This window comes from Haliotis asinina, chromosome 14, assembly GCF_037392515.1.
Source record: "Haliotis asinina isolate JCU_RB_2024 chromosome 14, JCU_Hal_asi_v2, whole genome shotgun sequence".
NCBI lineage: Eukaryota > Metazoa > Mollusca > Gastropoda > Lepetellida > Haliotidae > Haliotis > Haliotis asinina.
The window spans coordinates 19,782,797-19,805,853 of record NC_090293.1 but is presented as its reverse complement, the minus strand read 5'-3'; the positions used below and the strand labels follow the sequence as shown (position 1 = coordinate 19,805,853).

Sequence of the window (23,057 nt, the reverse complement as noted above, 5' to 3'; positions counted from 1 at the left end):
GCCACATCTTGAAGGTGTAACTGGAATAATGATAGCCATAAAGTAACAAGTACCACTCCTTGAAGATGTAACTGGGATAATGGTAGTCAAAAAGTAACAAGTGCCACTCCTTGAAAATGTAACTGGGGTAATGATAGCCATAAAGTAACAAGTGGTACTCCTTGAAGATGTAACTGGGATAATGGTAGTCATAAAGTAACAAGTGCCACTCCTTGAAGATGTAACTGGGATAATGGTAGTCATAAAGTAACAAGTGCCTCTCCTTGAAGATGTAACTGGGGTAATGATAGCCATAAAGTAACAAGTACCACTCCTTGAAGATGTAACTGGGATAATGGTAGTTATAAAGTAACAAGTACCACTCCTTGAAGATGTAACTGGGATAATGGTAGTCATAAAGTAACAAGTACCACTGCAAAGGTGTCTTTGCATGGTACGATAGGTAGTAAAGAACTTGCAGCATGTGATGAGTCATGACATATAGGGCATGTATTAATTGTATTAATGTATTAAACGACGATGTTTTTATTCTTTTGTATTGGAAAAATAATATAATGGGACAGTCGTCTCTTTATAGCCATCGCCAATCGACATCTACCGTAATGCATCATTTACTCTCTATCAGTGAGAGAGTGTGGAATTACCCCATGTTGTGAGTCAGTTACAGGTTATGGCATGGCGTGAGTGTGGATTCATGCCATGTTGTTATAGAGTATGGTGTTACGCAATGTTGTGAGTGAATTTCAGGTTTCGGTAAGTTGTGAATGTGGAGTTACCCCATGTTGTGAGTTTCAGGATATGGCATGTTGTGAATGAGTGAGTGAGTGAGTTAACATTTAACGTCACATCGGCAATATTTCAGCCATATCGTGACGAGAACCATTAATGTCATACATAATAGAGAATGGTAAAAAATCTGTCAACGAAGGACAGTAAAACAACTAGACTATCACAGGAAAATATTTAAAACTAGTAATGAAATCTAAAACAATTCAACTATAGAGGACGATACAACATAAAAACAGGCTATAGACCGCCGACAACTGAAGGTAGATCACCATACCAGGGTCCATGGGGTCTTACAGTACCTTTGCTACCTGCATGGACCTTAGTTGGATTTATACCATCCCTTCAGCCGCTGGCGATTGTACGAATGTTTAGCCAACTTTTAAAAGAACAAATATACTACGTTTAAAATCGGGTAAGCGGAAATTAAACTGTGAAAGTTTTGGGACTTACGTACCCTCTCAGGAGGACAATAATTTTACGATACTTTAACCCCCTTTGAGGATACAGCCACTAACAATACCAGTTGCTAATTTACACTACCAATCATTAAAATATATCTATCTACAACAGTTATTAATCAAAATTCAATCATGAAATCAATTTCTTTTAAAAAACCAATAAGTAAATGAGAACTAACACTATTAAAAAGATCCTTGATGGTTTTGACATTGAAATATTTCTCCCTTGTGATGGAGAATTCAACACAGTCAAGCAGGATATGCTTGACCGTGACTCTCTCATCACAAGGGATACAAAACGGAGGATCTTCACCTTTTAACAGGTATGTATGAGTATATCTGGTATGGCCAATACGACATCGTCGCAAAATGACCTCTTGAAATCTGGACTGACAGCCCAAGTAGGTGTAACCAATATAGGGTTTTATTTCATGTAATTTATTTATACCTACTTGGGTGTCCCACCTCTTTTGCATAAGGTCACGGATGTAAGATCTAATACTAGCTTTGTAGTCAGAATAAGGAATGAGAAGTGGTGTCACAGATTTGTTAAGTGCTGCCTTGGCGGCACGATCGGCCATTGTGTTCCCTGAAATTCCTACATGGCTGGGTAACCAACAAAAGACAATGTCGTATTGGCCAGTAGCAAGATCATTATACAATTCAATTATTTCTATTAAAAGTGGATGCTTGCAAGAAATGTTTTTAATCGCCTGAAGACAAGAAAGGGAGTCGGAATAGATTATATATTGTTTATGTTTGGGGTGTCTTTCAATATATTTAAGAGCGGTTAAGAGAGCGTTTGCTTCTGCTGTGAAAATAGAGCTGTCAGCCGGTAATCTGGAAGAGATTGTCTTAGACCCAATGACTGTAGCACAAGCCACTGCCCCACCATCCTTGGATCCATCTGTGAATAAGGATTTATAGGTATTGTATTTACTTTTTAATTGATGGTATTCTTGTTTATATTGTGATTCATTAGTTTCTGATTTTTTAAATGTTGTCAGTGTAAGGTCAACTTGTGGCCTAACCAATTGCCAAGGAGGAGAAGAAAATTGCCAAGAAGAAAGTAAACGAGAAGGAGCTATATTTTCTAGCTCACTGCCAGCAGCAGAAAGGAAAGGTTTCACTCTGATACCAAGAGGCGGAACAAGTGAAGACTTCCTGCTGTACAAATCCTCATACAAGGGATGAAATACACAGTTATATGCAGGGTTTGATTCGTTGGAATATAATTTTGTTACATACTGTAAGGTCAATTTGGCACGGCGTTGGGTAAGAGATGGCTCATCAGCCTCGACATAGAGGCTGTCGACAGGTGATGTTCGAAAGGAGCCAAGGCAAAGTCTGAGACCTTGGTGGTGAACAGAATCCAAAAGTGTTAGGTTGCTCTTACAGGCTCCACCATATACAATTGAACCGTAATCAAGTTTCGAACGGATCAATGATCGATAAAGTTGTAGGAGGGTAGCTTGATCCCCTCCCCACTTACAATTTGAAACGACCTTCAACAGGTCAAGTGCCTTCAGGCATTTAGTTTTGAGGGATTTGATATGGGGTAGAAACGTTAAATGTGAGTCAAAAATTAATCCCAAAAATTTGGCCTCCTTGACAACTTTGATGGGAGATCCATTTAGAAACAGTTCAGGATCTTTATGCGGTTTATATTTTCTACATAAATGTATACAATTAGACTTGGATTTAGAAAACCGAAAACCGTTTTCGAGACACCATTTATCAATTTTATTTAAACACAATTGTAGTTGCCGTTCAATAGTACGCATGTGTTTTCCACGACACGTACCAAATGATCGATCGTACTACGATTTTTCCGGAAACCACATTGAATGTCAGTGATGAGGTTGTTGGTTTCCAGGTACCAGACTAGACGATTATTAACCATACGTTCCATTGTCTTGCAAACACAGCTAGTTAAAGAAATTGGTCTGTAATTAGATGGATCGGTATGATCCCGGCCAGGTTTAGGAATAGGAATGATTATGGCATTGCGCCATGATGGTGGGAAGTTGCCAGATGTCCAGATACTGTCAAAGATATTCAATAATGTTTCTAAACACGATTCAGGGAGATGCTTTAGGAGCTGATAATGAATATTATCGGGTCCTGAAGCAGTGTCATGAGCTTGCCCAAGAGCAGCATTGAGCTCATGAATAGAAAATAGTTCATTATAATCCTCCCCATTATCTGAATTAAAATTAATAGTCTTTCTTTCTTGATGGTTTTTAAATTTCTGAAAAGTCGGTGAATAATTGGATGAGGAGGAATGTTTAGCTAACGTTTCACCTAGTTTATTAGCAATATCAGCTTTTTCGGTTAAAAGAGTGTCACCCTCCTGAAGATGGTGCACACTACATTTGGAACCTTTACCTTTTATCTTCTTCACCATATTCCATACCTTAGAAATAGGTGTTCGTGAGTTAATTCTAGAAACATAATTTCGCCATGACTGTCGTTTACTTTGTTTAAATGTACGACGAGCCTGGGCGTTTGAAATTTTAAACTGGTTTAAGTTATGGACGGTTGGATGTCGACGGAAATATTTTTCCGCCTTTTTTCTAGCCCTTCTAGCCTGTTTGCAATCAATAGTAAACCATGGCTTCCGAATATGTGGAACCATAGAGGACTTGGGAATACAATCATCGGCAATCATGTTTAATTCATCTGAAAACATTTGAATAGGATCAGACACATTGAGAAAGAATTCTGGTTTTAGTCTGTTAGTGCATAAGGTCTCGAATAAAGACCAATCTGCCTTGTTAAAGTTCCATCTAGACGACGGTGCAGCGTCACTGGGGTTTATGGCTGAAAGTATAGTGGGAAAATGGTCACTTCCACAAAGATCGTCGTGGACTGACCATTCAAATTCATTGTATAAACTGGAATCAGCCACAGATAAATCAAGAGAGGAGTATGAACCTGTCGCGGGATGAAGATATGTATGAGAATTATCATTGAAAATGCATAAATCAGTATTCGTGAAGAAATCCTCAAGAATTCTTCCTTTCCCATTGGTGTTACTGCTACCCCAAAGGGGGTTATGACCGTTTAAGTCTCCCATGATAATACAAGGTTTTGGGAGTTGGTCATAAAGGATCTGAAGATCGGATTGCTGCAGAGTCGATGATGGCGGAATATACAATGAACACAAGGTAACAACAATATGCAGAGTAACACGGACTGCAACTGCCTGAAGAGGGGTAGTGAGAGGAACAAGACTGTGGATAGTTCCCTGCTTCACCAAGATAGAAGATCCCCCTGTAGCTTTATTACCGGGAGACGAGAAACAGTGGTATGAATCACATTGTCTAATATGAAAGTTATCCGTGGGTTTTAGATACGTTTCTTGCAAACATACTGCTGCTGGCTTGAAGTCTTGAATTAATAGTTGCAAATCAGTGAAATTGTTTTGAAGGCCTCTACAGTTCCACTGAAGGATATTGAATGAACAGCTCATGGAGGCTGAACTGGAGATCGGGATCTTGAGGAAGATCCTCTCCGTTGAGTTGTCGGAGATGGAGTGACTTCCATGTCTAGAGGTTCAAAGTTGTTATGAACCTCTACAGGGGATGTTACTGGGGAAGGCACCTCTACATGTTTGAGGGTCCTAGATCCTTTCTTCTTTGATTGTTTCTTTTCCTTGTTAGTAAGTTTTACACTATTTTGTGAGTTTTCCACTGTCTCGGGCTCTCGAGCAAGCGGAGGTCCAGATTGAATAACAGTCTGTGAAGCCAACGTTGATGATTTGTTGTCTTCAGGAGTAACTGATTGTTTATCAGTGACCCAGCAGATGTCTGTCTGACATGCTCTGTCAACTGTGCTCTGTGAAGAGGTAACAATAGCAGAATAAGAGTGAGAAAGTGACCGAGTTGTATGAGTCTGAGCTGTCAGTAATTTTGTTGCCTCCGAAAAAGAAATATTATTTGTATACTTCAGTTTGATAATCTGGGATTGCTTCTGAAAGAATGGACAGGATTTTGAAGAAGAGAAGTGGTCACCATTGCAGTTAGCACACCTAATACCATCTGTACAGGTATCCATACCTTCATGAGTTTTGCTACAACGACAGCATGTTTGAGATTTATTGCAGGACCTGGCCCCATGTCCAAACTTCTGACAGTTATAACAACGGAGTGGAGTCGGTATATACACATCGACTCCAATGTTGAAATAACCTGCCTTAATTGATGGTGGTACTTTTGGTAAGGCAAATGTAAGAAGATACGTGGTCGTTTGAACAATCCTGTCTTGCTCCTTCCTAGTAAATCTCTTCACAGATGTTACTCCTTGAGACTTCAGCTCTATCGCTATCTCATCCTTAGACATGTCAGACAGACATCTAGCACGATCACGGATTACACCTCTACAAGAATTGAGATATTTGTGTACCGAGACAGAAATTACAGTGGTTCCAAAATGGCTTGCTTTGAGTAAATTGATAGACTGTTGACGTCTTAAACATTCAACTAGCAGGGATCCATTTCGTAAACGCGATACGTTCTTAACGTCTCCACAAATCCCTTCAACAGCCTTAGAAACAACAAAAGGATTAATCTTAAGGGGTGTACCATTAATTCCATCGACCACCAGAAACCGCGGCCATGAGTCAGCAGTAACCTGTGAGACACTGTCATCATCAGATGAAATGATTTCTGTATCTAGATGCCGTCTTTTACTTTTCGATCGTGAACCAGTGTATTGTAAGGTTGCCATGATAAGGAAAAAGATTCAACATCCCTGCTCCCCACCCACCATGGAGTGTCAACAAGGACGGTGTCGAAGTGGAAGCCAACTACAAGCACCAGGGTTACAGGGATGCTATACTCCAGCAAAAGAGTGAGTGAGTGAGTTTAGTTTTACGCCGCACTCAGCAATATTACAGCTATATGGCGGCGGTCTGTAAATAATCGAGTCTGGACCAGACAATCCAGTGATCAACAACATGAGCATCGATCTGCGCAATTGGGAACCGATGACATGTGTCAACCAAGTCAGCGAGTCTGACCACCCGATCCCGTTAGTCGCCTCTTACGACAAGCTGAGTCGCCTTTTGTGGCAAGCATGGGTTGCTGAAGGCCTATTCTACCCCGGGACCTTCACGGGTCTCCAGCAAAAGAGACACAGGTAGCTACAATAGTCAAACAGAGTGAAAGTAAGGCTGGTTCCGCCCTAGACATTTACCTGATGACAAGTAGAACCCGGAGGTCAATAATGCCAGATTGGCCCATGAGCCACCGCCTTCTGGCATAGGACTCTAGGCAAATTTATGTTGCAATCATTTGTATACTAGAAATCAAGATGACCAATACCCAATAAGATAAGCGTGCAAAACATAATTGCTATGCACAGGGCATGGCGTGACCAGCCGATTGATAGAATCGGGCCGATTCTACCACCCGTCTAGGTGAAGTAAGGGCCAAAGTGGTGTGTTGAGCAACAGGAACACGGTTCCAGGTTCCTACTGCCCTCAACCACCAGACTACCGTCCTCCACCGACACGGGACGCAACCCACGGCAAACAGGTTGCCCAATTCGGTCGCTCCTTGCGACCAGCAATGGGGTGCTATGGACCTATTTGACCCGGGTCCACACGGGGGTTTGAACAGCTCTTAGCGTTACCCAGCACCCACCACGAGGAGGTGGCTGTTCACGGGTGCCTGTTGTGAATGAGAGTGAATTTATATCTATTCGTCACCACTCGCTCCTTCATATCTATTCGTCACCACTCGCTCCTTTATATCTATTCGTCACCACTCGCTCCTTTCTGTTTCGGATCGGCCCCCACTCGATGCTTGTTATGTGTACAAATACGCCAAAGCAATCAGAACGTGCGTGAACTTTAATCGTTTATAGCATTGTGTTATCTTTTTAAAAGCATGAAAATATATATCCTCATATTTAAAGTTTTAAGAACGTAGCTAACAGATTTGTGCTGTCTAATATTAATGTTTTGATTAGAATCAAACATACTTGCTCTCACTGGTCCAACTGTGAGTGCTTGGTCTGACGATCTTGCAAGCTTGTTTGGGTGATTGTAGGTGCGCTTCAAACACTTTTACGAAATGTATTTATAAATCCCTATTTATGCAATGAATTTACAGAGATTGTCAGACACCTTGTCGATGGATGTCCTTCCCTGGCACAAACAGCATATCTTAAAAGACATGATGGCAGGGCTGGCTGCTCTTACTATCGTCTCCGCCATCCTGTGGCTTTGACCAGCCTGACCATGCCAGAATCACCGGAACCCTTTCTGCTGCATTTCAGTCCTAAACTGTAAAGCATAATAATAATAAGACACAATATGAAATTTGAGATTGATTTTCGTGATGGCGCTGTACTGCTGGACGGTACAACGATGGGAGTAAACCAGGTGAAGTTCTTTACCAAGTCTGTCCAGAGTCGGTCCTTTGTGGAGAAGCTGTCTGAGAAGCCATTGCATCGTGTGTACATGCAGTGTGTGAAACAGAAGAGCAATGCAACCGACTCCTTCGCCTGGATGAAGTCAGCTGGTCATCTCAAATGTGAAACTGAAGACTTCCTTTTTGCTGCTTGGGACCAGTCACTTCCAACTCGCAATCGTCAAAATGTGATTTTTAATCAAAATGTTAACATGAGCTGACGATTATGCAATGAATTTACAGAGACTGTCCAACACTTTGTCAGTGGATGCCCTTCCTTGGCACAAACAGCATATCTTAAAAGACATGATGGCATGGTTCGCTCCTTTCACTATTGTCTCCACCATGCCTGTGGCTTTTACCCCGAGGTCCATCCATGGTACGACCCTGAACATGTCCAGGGCGTCCTGGAAAATGATGCTTTTTAAACTTCTCTGGAATAGGCCTATATACCGCCTGAGACGAAATCCAGCCAACAAACCTGATCTTGAACTTTTTGATAAGACCAATAAAATTATTTATATCATTGAATGGTCTGTCCCTTTTGACAGCAACGTGATTGGCAAGATTCAGGAAATAACATGATAAATATGCGGACCTCGCCTTTGAAATGTCTCGCTTGCATCCCAAGTGCACTGTCGTCAGGCTTCCCATTGTTCTCGGTGCCCTTGGTTTGGTACCTCCTGAACTTTTGGCGCAGATCAGGAGAGTGCATGGGTTCTCCACCGGAAGCACAGCCCTGCTGACAATCTGGGTAAGGCAGAAGGCTGCAGTGTTATGGAGCCTCCATATTCTCCGGAAAGTTCTTGGTGGGTTCGACTAGGCAGTGTTTCCTGGAAGAAGTCTCATTCGCTGTCTGGGCTGTAGCTGATGAGGTCTGACTGTGCCAGGATCACCTGAACCCTCTCTGCTGCATTTCAGTCCTAATCTGTCAAACATAATAATAAATAAAAAATCCCAAAACACCCAACCAAACAGGCAAAAACAAGACTTTTTGCATTTACAAACTCACGTTCGCATCTTTCAAAGGCAATAAAAATACTGGAACATGAAAGTACGAGGACAATAGTCCCCATCACTCAACATCACGTTGGACGCCTTCCTACAATGTCAAACGATTCACGTATGTGTGCACGACCCTTTTGTGAGGGAAACATGCTGTGGTCCAGTCATTCACACTTGACAAAAAAGTCAATATCATGTTGAAGGTTCCAAGTAATGTAACCTTACTGCCATGATGTATTCGTTATGTTGTCTTGAGAAGCCGATATACATAATGCATGATCGCTATACAGTTGTTCGTGGCCGATGCCAAATGATAACACAAACTTCCAAACTTCCACTTTGGTACACAGAACAGGTAATTTCTTGTTGGCATATAAGGAAAGAATTGTTTTTGCAGATCCACGGGTGCAACACGATGAGTTGCCTCAAAATGATCTTACTGTCAATGAGAGCTTCAATAGGCAACCGGCAGTGAAAATACATCAGGATGGGAGTGATGTGGATGTGTTTTTGTATTCATTTGTATCGTTGGAATTTCTGCATTGTTAGTCGCCAATGAACGGGACAGGGAATGCATGACAAGTAATCAATAGATCGACTTCAGTCATCGCTAAAAGGCTCTGAACAGAGCAACATAGTTATATGCCTGTCCTACTGCAGTTAGTAGGCTGGGTATCTGTCCAGTCAAAACATACATTTATTATTTAAATATCTAAACATGCCTGTCCAATTAGAACCTACACGTCTCTCCTGGCGACGATACTTAGTGCCAGTGGCTGACAGCAATATGTAGAAACATCACTGTAGTAGCCGGAGTAGCGTCAACGTGTCAGTTGAAACTTCCTACGGTGACTGAGTTAATATTTAACCTTACAAAACTTCCTACAGTCATGTTTGACCGATGCTGGACAGTGTGGACAACTGCCGTCTGTATGTTCATATCAGCCGGGGTGAGCATAGCAGACAATAAATGCTCTTGGCATGACTTTCAGTCTTCAGACAGCGATTATCAGGGGAAGAAGGTCAACGTTGGAATAAGAGAGCGTTCCACTGCCATAAGCCTGCTGAAGTGTCTGTCTTTCTGTAACCGTGTTGGTATCTGTAACGTGTTCTACAACCAGGGCACCCAGGACTGCATCTGTCCTCTGGCACGCCCTCAAACCTGGTTACTTGTCAATGGGCCGGGTTACGTCTACTACAAGACACCAGGTGAGAATTCTAGATTATCACAAGATCCTACTTCCTTTCTTTATGAGATTTTGCGAGTAAACACATTGATCTTTTCTATTTCTGACTTTAGGGATTGTACAGATCATAAGTTCTTCTTTATGCGATGACGACTGGATGTAAACAGGCCGTTCATGATCATGTTTAAGGTATATACAGAATCCGCAGTTGTGTTTCATTCAACTGAAATTATTACAATGGGAATTCAGTAATAAAATTTCAAACGCAGTTTCTTTCCCCGTGTGTGCAGTAAAGGTCATGAATACATGTGCCCAGAACTGTTTTTGTTAAAACTACGAAAGTGATCTTTATTATGATAATGATAATAATTCACTTACATAGCGTCTAGTATCCATCTGACTAGTTGCTCACTGGACGGTGTAATCAGGATCTGATTATCATCACCCTGGATAACCCAAGCTGCCTCTTTGGCGCTAGAAGGTTATAATCACAGGACTTTATCTCACCGGGTACCCATTTTCTGCTAGGTGAACAGAGGCACATTTGAGCAAACTCACTTGCCTAAGGTGAGACCACATGTTTCCCATGTGCTTCGTTGTATGGCAGGACCGAAGTCCTAAGAACTCCCAGGACTCAAACTGCCAAACACGATCATCCATTCAAGGACTGTATGAGCTCGACGGTGCTTAACAACTGATGATGACCTGAGCTCTAGGCACAGGACCACAATATTCCAGCTATATGGCAGCGGTCTGTAAATAATCGAGTCTGGACCAAACGATCAAGTGATCTACAACATGAGCATCGATCTGTGCAATTGGGAACCCACGACAACCAAGTCAACCAAGTCACCGAGCCTGACCACCCGATCCCGTTAGTCGCCTCTTACGACAAGCACAGTCGCCTTTTATGGGTTACTGAAAGCCTATTCTACCCCGGGACTTTCTCGGGTCCATTTGGAAAAGCTCTCTAAAGTAAAGACAAACTTATGAACGAGATGCTAGCTCCACTAGCTTTAATTGCAGTGAAAGACTACCAAGACGGATTTGTGTGGTTTGTGAATTGAGGAATTGGAGGAAAGTTACTGTTGGTACACAACGTATATGGGATTTATCTGGACATTTGGACGCAATATGCCCGTATTTCCGACAGTTATAACACAGAATGCTTCTATACTTATCACGTGACATATCACGTGACTCTGTATCACGGTCTTCAGCAGCTGACTTTGAAGAGCAAAACTTGCCACAAACATTTGATGGACCTAAATCTCGTTTCTTCTTGTAACCCTGTCTCTCTATACACCTTTTGCAATAATTACACTTGATAAGAAACACAAACTTATCACTGTCCTCGCAAACAAAAGTCGTAAGACGTCTAGCCATGTCTACAAGAGTATCAAATTTTGATAATGGCGGACAAAAGGCACTGTTGAGTTCTCTTAATTTCTTACTTGACAAACCATCAAAAATCTTTTTCAACAAAAATTAATTTTTGTTAGCTTTTGCGAATGACGGGTATGCTTCATCAACCTTGACCTGATCGGTTCATGGGAGTTTCTACACATGTCTCTGCACTCCCCAGCAGCAATCTGAGTACGCTTTGGTTTTATCAAGTTCTTTAATCAAAGCGGCTTTCAGAGTTGCATAGTCAGCTTTGTTGTCATCAGAAATATCGTTGAATACTCGTGAGTGAGTGAGTTCATATTTAACGTCACATCGGCAATAATTCAGCCATATCGTGGCACGAACATTTAACACTGAAATAGAATATATGTATATCATATAAAAAACAACTAGAATATCAAAATTAGATTTAAAACTGGTGGGGAAAGTTACGACTAGTAGACAGAGAAGACTTTATTTCAGTATTGGAGGCCGCGTGGCCCAGAGTGCAAATACAAAGTATTCACTGAATGTATATTCATACAATTCTGTTAACTATAAATGTACATTAAGGTGTGGGAGATTAAGTACAATTATACATATTCCTTCCAAGGTCAATGGCTAGACCTTTCATGATGTTTTTATTTGTACATGACATCAATTGAATAAACTTATCTCTTGTTGGATACTGACAAAAAATATTTGGTAGGAGATTATTTCTACTTTCCTCATCTTCAATAACTTTTAAATTGCAGCGTTCACAAAACAAATCACTCTGATCAGTACATTTGTTAGAACGCAGTTTTTGAATTTTTAAACAATGTGATAAGCATCTAAACTTTGCAAGTGTTTTAATCAAATCTCTATCAATATCAGCATTTAGATACTTTTCTTGTTCAAAGACTGTTTTATAAGAAGAGTAGGTTTTCAAGAATGAAAATGCTTATATTTTCCCATACCAAGACTGAATGTTTAACTCTATACATGTCTGTTTAAACAAAGTCATAAAATGACATACATTTCCACATTCTTGAAAAATCCAAGCATATGAATAGCCAGTTTGAAATAACAACATTCTGACATAAGTCCAGTTTACACTGCCAGCTTCACCATGGGCTTTAAGCATATTCTATCACTATTTGGACAATATAGTATGAAAAACAGGCTACAGATTCCCAACAACTCAAGGTAGATCACCATACTAGGGACCATGGGGAATGGGGGCTTTCATTACTTTTGCTCTCAGCATGGACCCCAGTTGGATTTACACCATCCCTTCAGATGTTAGCAATTTAGACATATTTAGCCAATAATTACAAATAGACATATACTACGATTAAAAACAGTGGATGGTTTAAATGTTCTTGAAATGTTTTGGGCCTTACGTACCCTCGCAGGAGGGCAATAATTTTCATTTTACTTTTTACAAAGATCCTTCATAGTTGATAGTTGATTTAAAAGAATTATCCCTTGTGCTGGAATACTCAAACACAGTGAATACTCGTGAACCCTGCAGGAAGTACTAAAGCTAAACCACGGAACTTTCATCGGAGTTCCAGTTAAGGCCCACTCTTTTACTTCATCCACATTTTCATTAAAATTCGCAAAAGTTGACCGTTTGGGATCAAACATAGAAATTTTGAAATCCTTGATATCGCCAGAATTTTATTGACTTGTACCACGTTCATCCAGGATGAAATGATGGGTATCTTGCTTCAATGTTCAATGTCAATCATACAGAAGATGGAACAGTTCAACCACAAGTTCAAAATGACAAAATGGAACAAACGCACTTTACAGTTCGATGAGTGAGTGAGTGAGTGAGTGAATGAATATTTAACGTCACATCGACAATATTTCAGCCATACTGTGATGGGAACATTTAACACTGAAATGGAGTATATGTGTATTATAAAAAAAAAACTGTCGACAAAGGACAGTAAAACAACTAGAATATCACAATTAGCATTAAAACTAGCGTAGAAAGTTAAAACTAATATCATTATATGGACAATACAGCATAAAAACAGGCTATAGTTCGCCAGTAACTGAAGCTAGATCACCATACTTGGGACAATGGGGACTTACAGTACCTTTGTTACCTGCATGGGCCCTAGTTGGATTTACACCATGCCTTCAGCAGCCGGCGTGTGTACGGAAAGCTAGCCAAAATTATAACAACAAAAATACTAAGTTGAAAAAGCAGAATATGCTTGACCTTGACTCTCTCATCACAAAATGGAGCGAGTGAGCGAGTTTAGTTTTACGTCGCACTTAGCAATATTCCAGCTATATGGCGACGGTCTGTAAATAATCGAGTCTGGACCAGACAATCCAGTGATCAATAACATGAGCATCGATCTGCGCAATGGGGAACCGATGACATGTGTCAACCAAGTCAGCTAGTCTGACCACCCGATCCCGTTAGTCGCCTCTTACGACAAGCATAGTCACCTTTTATGGCAAGCATGGGTTGTCACAAAATGGAGGATCCTCACCTTTTAAAAGGTATTCATGAGTATATCTAGTATGGCCAAAGCGACATCGTCGTAAAATAACCTCTCCAAATCTGGACTGACAGCCCAAGTATTTGTAACTAATATACGGTTTTATTTCATGTAATACAGTTCGATGAAGAGCACATTCCTTGTAATTCTTGGTAGAGTTGCTCTTCCTTCTAAGTTCTTCGCGATCCCACCGCTTCCACCATTTAAGGTCTTCAGGCCCACATAACACTCAACACAGATATACAGCACAAGAGGTTTACTGGACGAAGACAAAGGCAAGACTGACTAAAATCGATAGGCAATCACTCTTCACAGTTCATGAGTCTACGTGCAGGTTGTTGATGGTTGTTGCGTTTGGGCGATGCTGTTCAATTGCCGGGAATCTTCACAGCACATTGCCCCTACGATGGTATGACGTCAGGAGTTTGATGACGTCTAAATGCTATGACATCACTGCGCTGTATGTCTAATGGCAGAACCGTGTTCAGAGATGTACATTTTTCATTGAAACCCAATACAATGTGATCTTACAGATAAAAAATAAAATCTTATCCTGATGCGTTCTGGTATCAAGTAAATCAACAATCATTGATAAAGGATGACACATCATCGAAAAACCTCGGATACTTTATCAACTCGTGGTGATATATTTCATATCAAAAGACACTCCCATCTATCTCTCTATACATATACATCGTCTAAAATCTGTGCCGGGCATGCGCCACTTTGCAGTGTGTGAAATGTGTTGTAACTCAGCTGTCCCTGTTTCTCTGACAGACTTGGTTGACATGCAGATACAAGAAGTGATCGGCGTTTCATCAGAAAGAGACGGGTAGGTGATTGTCTTCCCTCTTAAGTTTGAATTAGAACAACGTCTGAAATTCCTTGTAGGGATGACCTGATATCAGTATTCCAAAACACGGAATTTGAACACATCGAGTCTACCTTACTTTTATCTAGCTGACGGGACGTTTGCATGCTGCCGCTATACTACGAAATTCCTATGTTATCAGTTATGTGGCAAGGGTTATGTTTTTAGGGAGCGAATTTGATTCTGGTTCATTCTAGTATATTGTTGTTACATGAAGTTACCTTTAAAAATAAGTTTTCAGCTTTTCGTTGATAGATTCGAGTATATTCTCATTACTTCGATTAATTTAGGAACAACTGATTTTGAACATCGCGCAGCATCCTGAGTACTATTTCATGTCATATGGCGACAAATCGGTCGAGCGGCACGATATAGTGACACACTGATACGGCCCCAAAAGAAATTCTTATAGCACAACACGAATTGTGGTGACATGTCACAACATCGCAATAACATGATACTAAATGGAGTCTGTATAGAAAGGTTTCACGATACATGGAGTCTATACAGTAAGGTCTTACACTACATGGAATCTGTATAGACAGTAAGGTTTCACGCTACATGGAGTCTATACAGTAAGGTCTTACACTACATGGAATCTGTATAGACAGTAAGGTCTCACACTACATGGAGTCTATATAGAAAGGTCTTACACTACATGGAATCTATATAGACAGTAAGGTCTCATACTACATGGAGTCTATACAGTAAGGTCTTACACTACATGGAATCTGTATAGACAGTAAGGTCTCACACTACATGGAGTCTGTATAGAAAGGTCTTACACTACATGGAATCTGTATCGACAGTAAGGTCTCACACTACATGGAGTCTATATAGAAAGGTCTTACACTACATGGAATCTGTATAGACAGTAAGGTCTCACACTACATGGAGTCTATATAGAAAGGTCTCACACTATACGGAGTCTATATAGTAAAGTCTTACACTACATGGGGTCTAGTAAGGTCGTTTCCCTGACATGTCTTGTGTCATCACAATCTCACAGCTTCATGGCCGTTTGAGACATGCAACATATGTAATTATCTAACCTTTGGAAGTCAATGTCACCTTCTCATGTGAAGAGTATATGCGCATCCCTGTGTCGCCAGCCTTATATGTGTCTACTCATTAAGTAGCTCTCCGTTCATTCATGGTTGGGACCTACGGAAGCATAGTAGGGCCACGGTGAAAACCCTTTAGGGTGTCACTATCTCCTACGTAGGATATACTTTTTTCTAGGTAGGACTTAGTATCTCGTAGGTAGGACTTAGTATATCCTACGTATCTAGTACGTAGGGCATACTATCTGCCTCGTAGCTCTTTATATATCGGATCATGAAGTGTGGTTACTAAACTGAGAAATGTTTGGTTATGTAGGACGTTAGATAGTAGAAATGCACGCAGTGTTACTACACACTTAGTGTGTATGTGTGTGTGTGTGTGTGTATTACGTTTGGGTGACGTGGACCTTGATCTTATTGCAGTTATTGGCATTCTCTCTCACTCTCTCTCTCACACAAATACACACACGCACTCATGCACACAGACAGAGGAGGGAGGGGGGGGGGGGGGGAAGGTTCTGATATGAAATTTTCGTTAGGACACGTCCTCCGAAAGTTTTGCTTGTCCTCATGCGGCTAGGTTGGATCAGATATAATGCTCGTTTGCGGTTTGTTTTTTCGTAATTGTTGACTTCACTCGGGTGGAATAGTGTTGAATGCGGCGTAAAGCAATACGGAATTAAAAGACTGTCATTATAGTTGTTTGTATAAGTATAAGGATATAAGTACGCATAGATTGCCACCGATAGACACGTCAGTGCACGCAGACTACGACTAATGTGCAACGACCTCTGAAATATCCAGCGCATAAAAGAACAATGTAACAAAATGCAACATGTAACAGTGAACTAACTGCAGTGCGTAACAATATGGCAAACTGAACGCGAGGCAGTAAAGTACAACAGTCGGTCCAACACATGAAAGTAATATGCAACAATTATACCACCCATCATAAATCTAGACTCACTTAAAACACCCACTATATGTTGTATATGCATGCATGGTTACAACGAAGATGAATTTCTCCACCAACTTGGGGGAAACAACTGCAGACGTTACGTAGATTAATTGCACGAGGATGATTCATCAAATTGCTGAAAAGCATGTGCAAATATCGTACATGTGAACTGCTGCGTATTGTGTAAAGTTCTTATAAGAATTTGCCATTTTTCACCGAGTTTAATCATTTGTTGAACATTTGACAATAATTTTGTCAACTTCATGCATTTGTTTTATTATACATCAGTTGATGTGTAAACAGCATCTTTAAACTTCTTTGGATTATTTTGCAAAATCTAGTTGAGAACAGGTGACTGAAGTATGCGGCTACGTTTATACTACGGAGTCTAAACCTTTGATGAGTAGTATAGTTGAATACACGAGTGTAATGGTGAAGGAAACAGTAGACACTTAGAGTAAGTGAAACACAAAACAGTAGACTTTAATGGTAAATATAACACATAACTGTAGACTCTAAACGTAAATGAAACACATGGCTGTAAACTCCAAAACAATGACTGAAACAGTCAAAGACGACATGGCTTTCGTGTCTGGGGGAAGTAAGTTGACACATTTCAGATGTATGTATATTATCGAGCATCTCCTACAGGAGATACTATCCTGTGTAAGTATTATGTAGGTGATACTAAGTCCTATGTAGGTGATACTAAGTCCTACGTAGGTGATAATAAGTCCTACGTAGGTGATAATAAGACCTACGTAAGTGACAGTAATTACGTCCTACGTAGGAGATATTAAGTACTAAGTTCCACGTGGGAGATACTATGTAGTAAGTCTTACGTAGAAGATAGTAAAATACATGATAGTAGACTCTTGGAGTAAATGAAACACATGATAGTAGACTCTAATGGTAACTATAACACATAACTGTACACTCTAAACGTAAATGAAACACATGGCTGTAAACTCCAAAACAATGACTGAAAAAGTCAAAAACGAAATGGCTTCCGTGTCTGGGGGAAGTAAGTTGACCATCTCAGGTATATGTATATTATCGAGCATCTCCTACAGGAGATACTAAGTCCTACGTAGGTGATACTAAGTCCTACGTGGGTGATACTAAGTCCTACGTAGGTGATACTAAGTCCTACGTAGGTGATAATAAGTAAGTGATAGAAATTACATCCTACTTCGGAGATATTAAGTACTAATTTCTACGTGGGAGATACTAAGTAGTAAGTCCTACGTAGAAGATAGTAAAATAATTTTCACCGTGGCCCTCATACGCTTCCGCAGGGACCTGACTTTCTGAAACTGGATGAACAATATACCACCAAACAGTCGTAACATGTACAAATGATATCATGTAAAATGTCTCAAATTTCAATATGAGAATTTGTTTGCTAAAAAACAACGTTTTCCATGTCTTACATGGTAAGGATCGCTCTATCACATTTACGATTTCAGGTATCCAGGAACGAATGCCATTGGAGGATCTCCTTCCGCCTGGAAGCCAAGGTTGGATGATGCAGATCCCTGGATTGAGGTGAATCTTGACGTTAGCATTATACGTCCTTCGAGAAAGTCTTCGAGATCTGTAGATGATGATGTGCCATGTGTGGCACCTACCTGTCGACCATGATGTATACCTACCTCTCAGACATGAGTGACACGTTCCTATTTGACATGAAAGGCACCTACCTGTAAAACATGCTTGGCACTTACTGGTCAGACAAGAGTGGTACATACTTGTCAGAGATGAGTGACACGTTCCTATTTGACATGAAAGGCCTACCTGTAAAACATGCGTGGCACTTACTGGTCAGACAAGAGTGGTACACACTTGTAAGAGACGTGTGATACTTATCTGTGAGATATGAGTGGTACATACCTGTCAGGGATGAGTGGAACCTATGTGTGAGGCATTAGTGGTAGCTACCTGTCAGATATGAGCGGCACCTGCTTGTAAGGTATGCGTGATACCTAACTGCCAGACATGAGCGGTACCGACCTGTCAGACATGAGTGATACCTACCTGTCGGCCATGATATGCACAGCCTGCCAGATGTGAATGGCACCTACCCGTCGGCAAAGAGTAACACCTACCTGTCAGACATGAGTGGTAGGTAGCTGCCAGAAATTGGTGATACCCACCTGTCAGACATAAGTAGCACCTACATATCAGACTTGAGTGACACCTATATGCCAGATACGAGTGGTACCGACCAGTCAAACAAGCGCGGTAGCTACCTGTCAGACATGAGTGATACCTATCTGTCAGACATAAGTGGTACCTGTGCGTACCTGTGAGACCTGGGTGGTACTTACCTATCCGACATGAGTGGCATCTACCTGTTAGATAGGAGAGTGGTATTATCGTGCAGGTACGAGTAACACCTACCTGTCAGACATGAGTGATACCTACCTGTTAGACATAAGTGGTACCTGTGCGTACCTGTGAGACCTGGATGGTACTTACCTATCCGACATGAGTGGCATCTACCTGTTAGATAGGAGAGTGGTATTATCGTGCAGATACGAGTGACACCTACCTGTCAGACATGAGTGATACCTACCTGTCAGACATGAGTAGTACGTTCCTGTCCAGTATGAGTGGTACCTGCCTGTCTTCCATGATGTGCACCTACCTGTCGGCTATAATGGGCACCTTTCTGACAGACCTGAGTGGTACCTACCTTTGAGACACCTACCGTTTTAATTGCCATTTCAGAAGTTGATGAAGACAGGTACGCTACTAATGAACAACGAAGTCTGTATTATGTTATGATGTGACGGTTCGGTATAGATTCTCATACCGTATGAAGCAAGAGTAAAGCACACAACCGACTTGCATACAGGCAATGCATGCGGTTCACCACAGAAAACATGCCAGCTGCCCTTTCCACCTGTCCTTGTAATCAGAATGCAGTCAAACAAGACCCAAATCAGTATCTAGTGAAAGCCAACCCTCTCCAGACATTAAATACACTTTGACTTCAATCACCCCCTGAGAACCAAAACTGGCATACTCTCCACCTTCACCAGAGCCGCGATGAGCTTTACCAACCCCATCACAGAAATCCAGCACCTCCGCCATGTCATGTCTTCACCCGATTTAACCACTACCCACTCAAGCGTGTTGAGCAATAATACCTTCATCCTGCAAGTAAACCAGACGCCAACAAACTCCAGCCAGTGAAACTCGATGGCTGAAACTTCGAATCCCATACCTCCGCAGGATCAGAGAACAAGCATCATTACCCAAAACTAAGAATACCTCATCCCATCCGTCCAATGCGCGACATTGTTACCAAAATATGCTAGCCAGTCGGACTACATATGGCTGAAAATTACTAGCTCATAAAATAATTCACTACCCCGAAATTGTCGACATGACATGGCTTTCACCATTAAGCCACTAATATCATTATCGTTTATCTCAGGTTATCGTCTTGCATGATTTTGTTGTTATTAATGCCTTTCGCACATACCCTCCAGTTGACTTATTTAATCACTGTTCCATGTACATCTAATCCCTGTTACATGTATATAAGTCCGTTCTGTGCTATATTACTTTACTCACACGTTCATGGTATAAGAAAATTTACCAAACGTCGCATCATGCTATAATACAAAAGTTGCTATCCATAAAGTAGCGTACCTTTCCTGCATATGCTCGGTTATCTCCACTTTGCCTGTAATTTTATAGCAGACTATGCAAGCATAATGTATGCTCGCCGGTAGTGACACACTTAACATATCCCATCATCTTCACGTCAACAGTTTGGGGTGCGTCGCTCTCTTTATCTTGTTGAACTTCGAATCCACAAGGACATGACTGGTGTTGCAAAGAGTGTCTGGTTCAGGGACACCAGCAGAAGGATCTGGATAGAAACCTGGGTCAGGGGCGATGGGGAATCCGCACAGTCTGATTGGTTCTTTCCACACTTTCGAGTGAGTTTTACTTCATGAAGGTTTTAACATGCCTTGTTGGTGTGTGCGAGTATGTGTGAGAAACGGGAGCCAAAGCAGTTTTTTGATATTATTAATACTATTTATCACAATGTGACATTCGTACAAAGGCCAGTGTCATAAAACTGACCCCAGAGTGCTGTAAAACGACTGTATTTACTAAACATAATTTATTTTTGTTTTAACCCTCTTCACTGCAGTCATAACTTCAAATAACTGAACTAGATTTTCCGGTACTGTTGTGCAGAGCAAGGCAAAACAATGATTTCATTATCGAGGAGATCTTGTGAATGGCAGGAGTTATCCCAGGCAGAACATGCTTGCCCTTTTAACAAACACCTTGTGTCATCACTGGTTTTCAGAGATCCATTCCTATGAGAGATGCTGATAGAATGTTTCCCATTGTACCTTGAACCATCACTGTGAAGCAACCTTCTTTGAACATGGAGATGTCTTCTTTGCAGATGCTGACCTTTCCTACAGATGCAGTCCGACTCTCCTTTGACAACCCCAGTAGTGTTGAAATTAGATTCATAATGGTGGTTGGTCGCGTAAACTGACCACCGTAGGGTAGATGATTAAGACGAAGGGTGATGGGGTTGGGATGGGTAGGGTGGAGTGAAGAAGAAAGTGCGTCTAACCAGGTGATGTGGTGTGGGATGGGTAGGGGAGGTGGAATGGGGTGCGGAGAATACTGCAAGACAGAGCATTTCCATGATTGATGTTTTGCATGGGGTGTCTATTTGCACGCGTATAAAAATACCTGTCTCCATTTCACCTTGCATAAAACATATCACCAGTTCACCACCCTCAAATACCCACGTCACACATCTTCCACGTTGCATATGATCCATAGCACACACGTTCCACGTCACACACCTTCCACGTTGCACACGTTCCATGGCACACACATTCCAAGTCAAACACCTTCCACGTCGCACACGTTCCACGGCACACACGATCCACTTCGCACACGTTCCGTGGCACAAACCTTCCACTTCACAAACGTTACATGGCACACGCGTTCCACGTCGCACACGTCCCATGGCGTACACGTTCCACCGCACATACATTCTATGTCGCACACGTTCCATGGCACACACGTTCCACGTCACACAGATCCCACGTTGCACACCTTCCACGGCACAAACATTCCACGTCAAAAACGTTCCATGGCACACACCTTCTACGTCGCGCACGTTCCCTGGCACACACGTTTACGACACACATTCCACGTCGCACACGTTCCATGGCACACGCGTTTTTAATGTCACATCTTTCACGTCGCACACGTTCCAGGTCGAAAACGTTATATGGCACACACGTTGCACATGCGTACATGCCATGACACGTTCCACGTCACACACCTTACACGTCGCAATGTTCCATGGCAGACGTGTTCCACGTCACACACGTTCCACGTCAAAGACGTTCCACGTCGCATATGTTCCATGGCAGACACGTTCCACATCACACACATTTCACATCGCACGCGTTCCGTGGCACATATGTTCGTCTTCACACACATTTCACGTCACACACCTTCCATGGTACACACGTTCTTCGTCACACACATTTCACGTCGCACACGTTCCACGGCGCTCACGTTCTATGGCACACTTTAGTGGTGAGTCTCTGGAAAATTAAGGATCTCTATATAAGACTTCGTGAATAAAAATGTCTCAGAACAAGGAGACTTCTATCTTCTTTCTGATAACTGCGATCTTGCCTTGGCTACCAGTAAATACACAATTCTTTCCATTTATTTATCAGCCTAACACCTACAGCAGGCAAATCCAGGAGACAAGTGGGATTATTCCGCTTCCTGTGTGCAGAGTTTTGTTGAGAAAAGGAAGGTGTTTGACAAAAGGGATGAGTGAGTGAGTGAGTGAGTGAGTTAATATTTATCGTCACATCGGCAATATCTCAGCCATATCGTGACGAGAACATTTAATACTGAAATGAAATATATATATCTATTATAAAACCTGTCAACAAGAGACAGTAAAACAACTAGAATATCACAGATGAGAATATAAAACTAGTAACTATACCTAAAACAATGTATGTATACAGGACAATACAAGATAAAAAATGGGCTATAGATTGCTAACAACTGAAGGTAGATCACCATACTAGGGACCATGGGGACTTACAGTACCTTTGCTACCTGCATGGACCCTAGCTGGATTTACATCATCCCCTCAGCTGGCAGCAATTTGGGAAACCTAGCCATGCAAATAAAAAAGACACTTATGCTACGATTAAAAACATGGAAAGTTTGAATTTACTTTGAATGTTTGTGGACTTACGTACCCTCTCAGGGGGACAATAGTTTTACAGTACTTCAACCCCCTTTGAGGATACAGCCACTAACAAGCACAGTTACCAATTTAAACTTCCAATCATAAAATATTTATCTATTTACAATTCAGACAA

The 23,057-nt window shown here is 41.4% G+C and overlaps 1 protein-coding gene across 1 annotated transcript; it reads left to right on the top strand.

The window, feature by feature from the left end:
• The first annotated feature begins 9,477 nt into the window (after positions 1–9,477).
• LOC137260694 (uncharacterized) lies at positions 9,478–18,288 on the top strand. The gene is made up of 3 exons (XM_067798284.1): positions 9,478–9,880; positions 14,529–14,583; positions 18,114–18,288. The coding sequence occupies exons 1-3, from the start codon at positions 9,562–9,564 to the stop codon at positions 18,286–18,288; spliced, it is 549 nt and encodes a 182-aa protein (XP_067654385.1). The 5' UTR covers positions 9,478–9,561.
• The last annotated feature ends 4,769 nt before the right edge of the window (positions 18,289–23,057 follow it).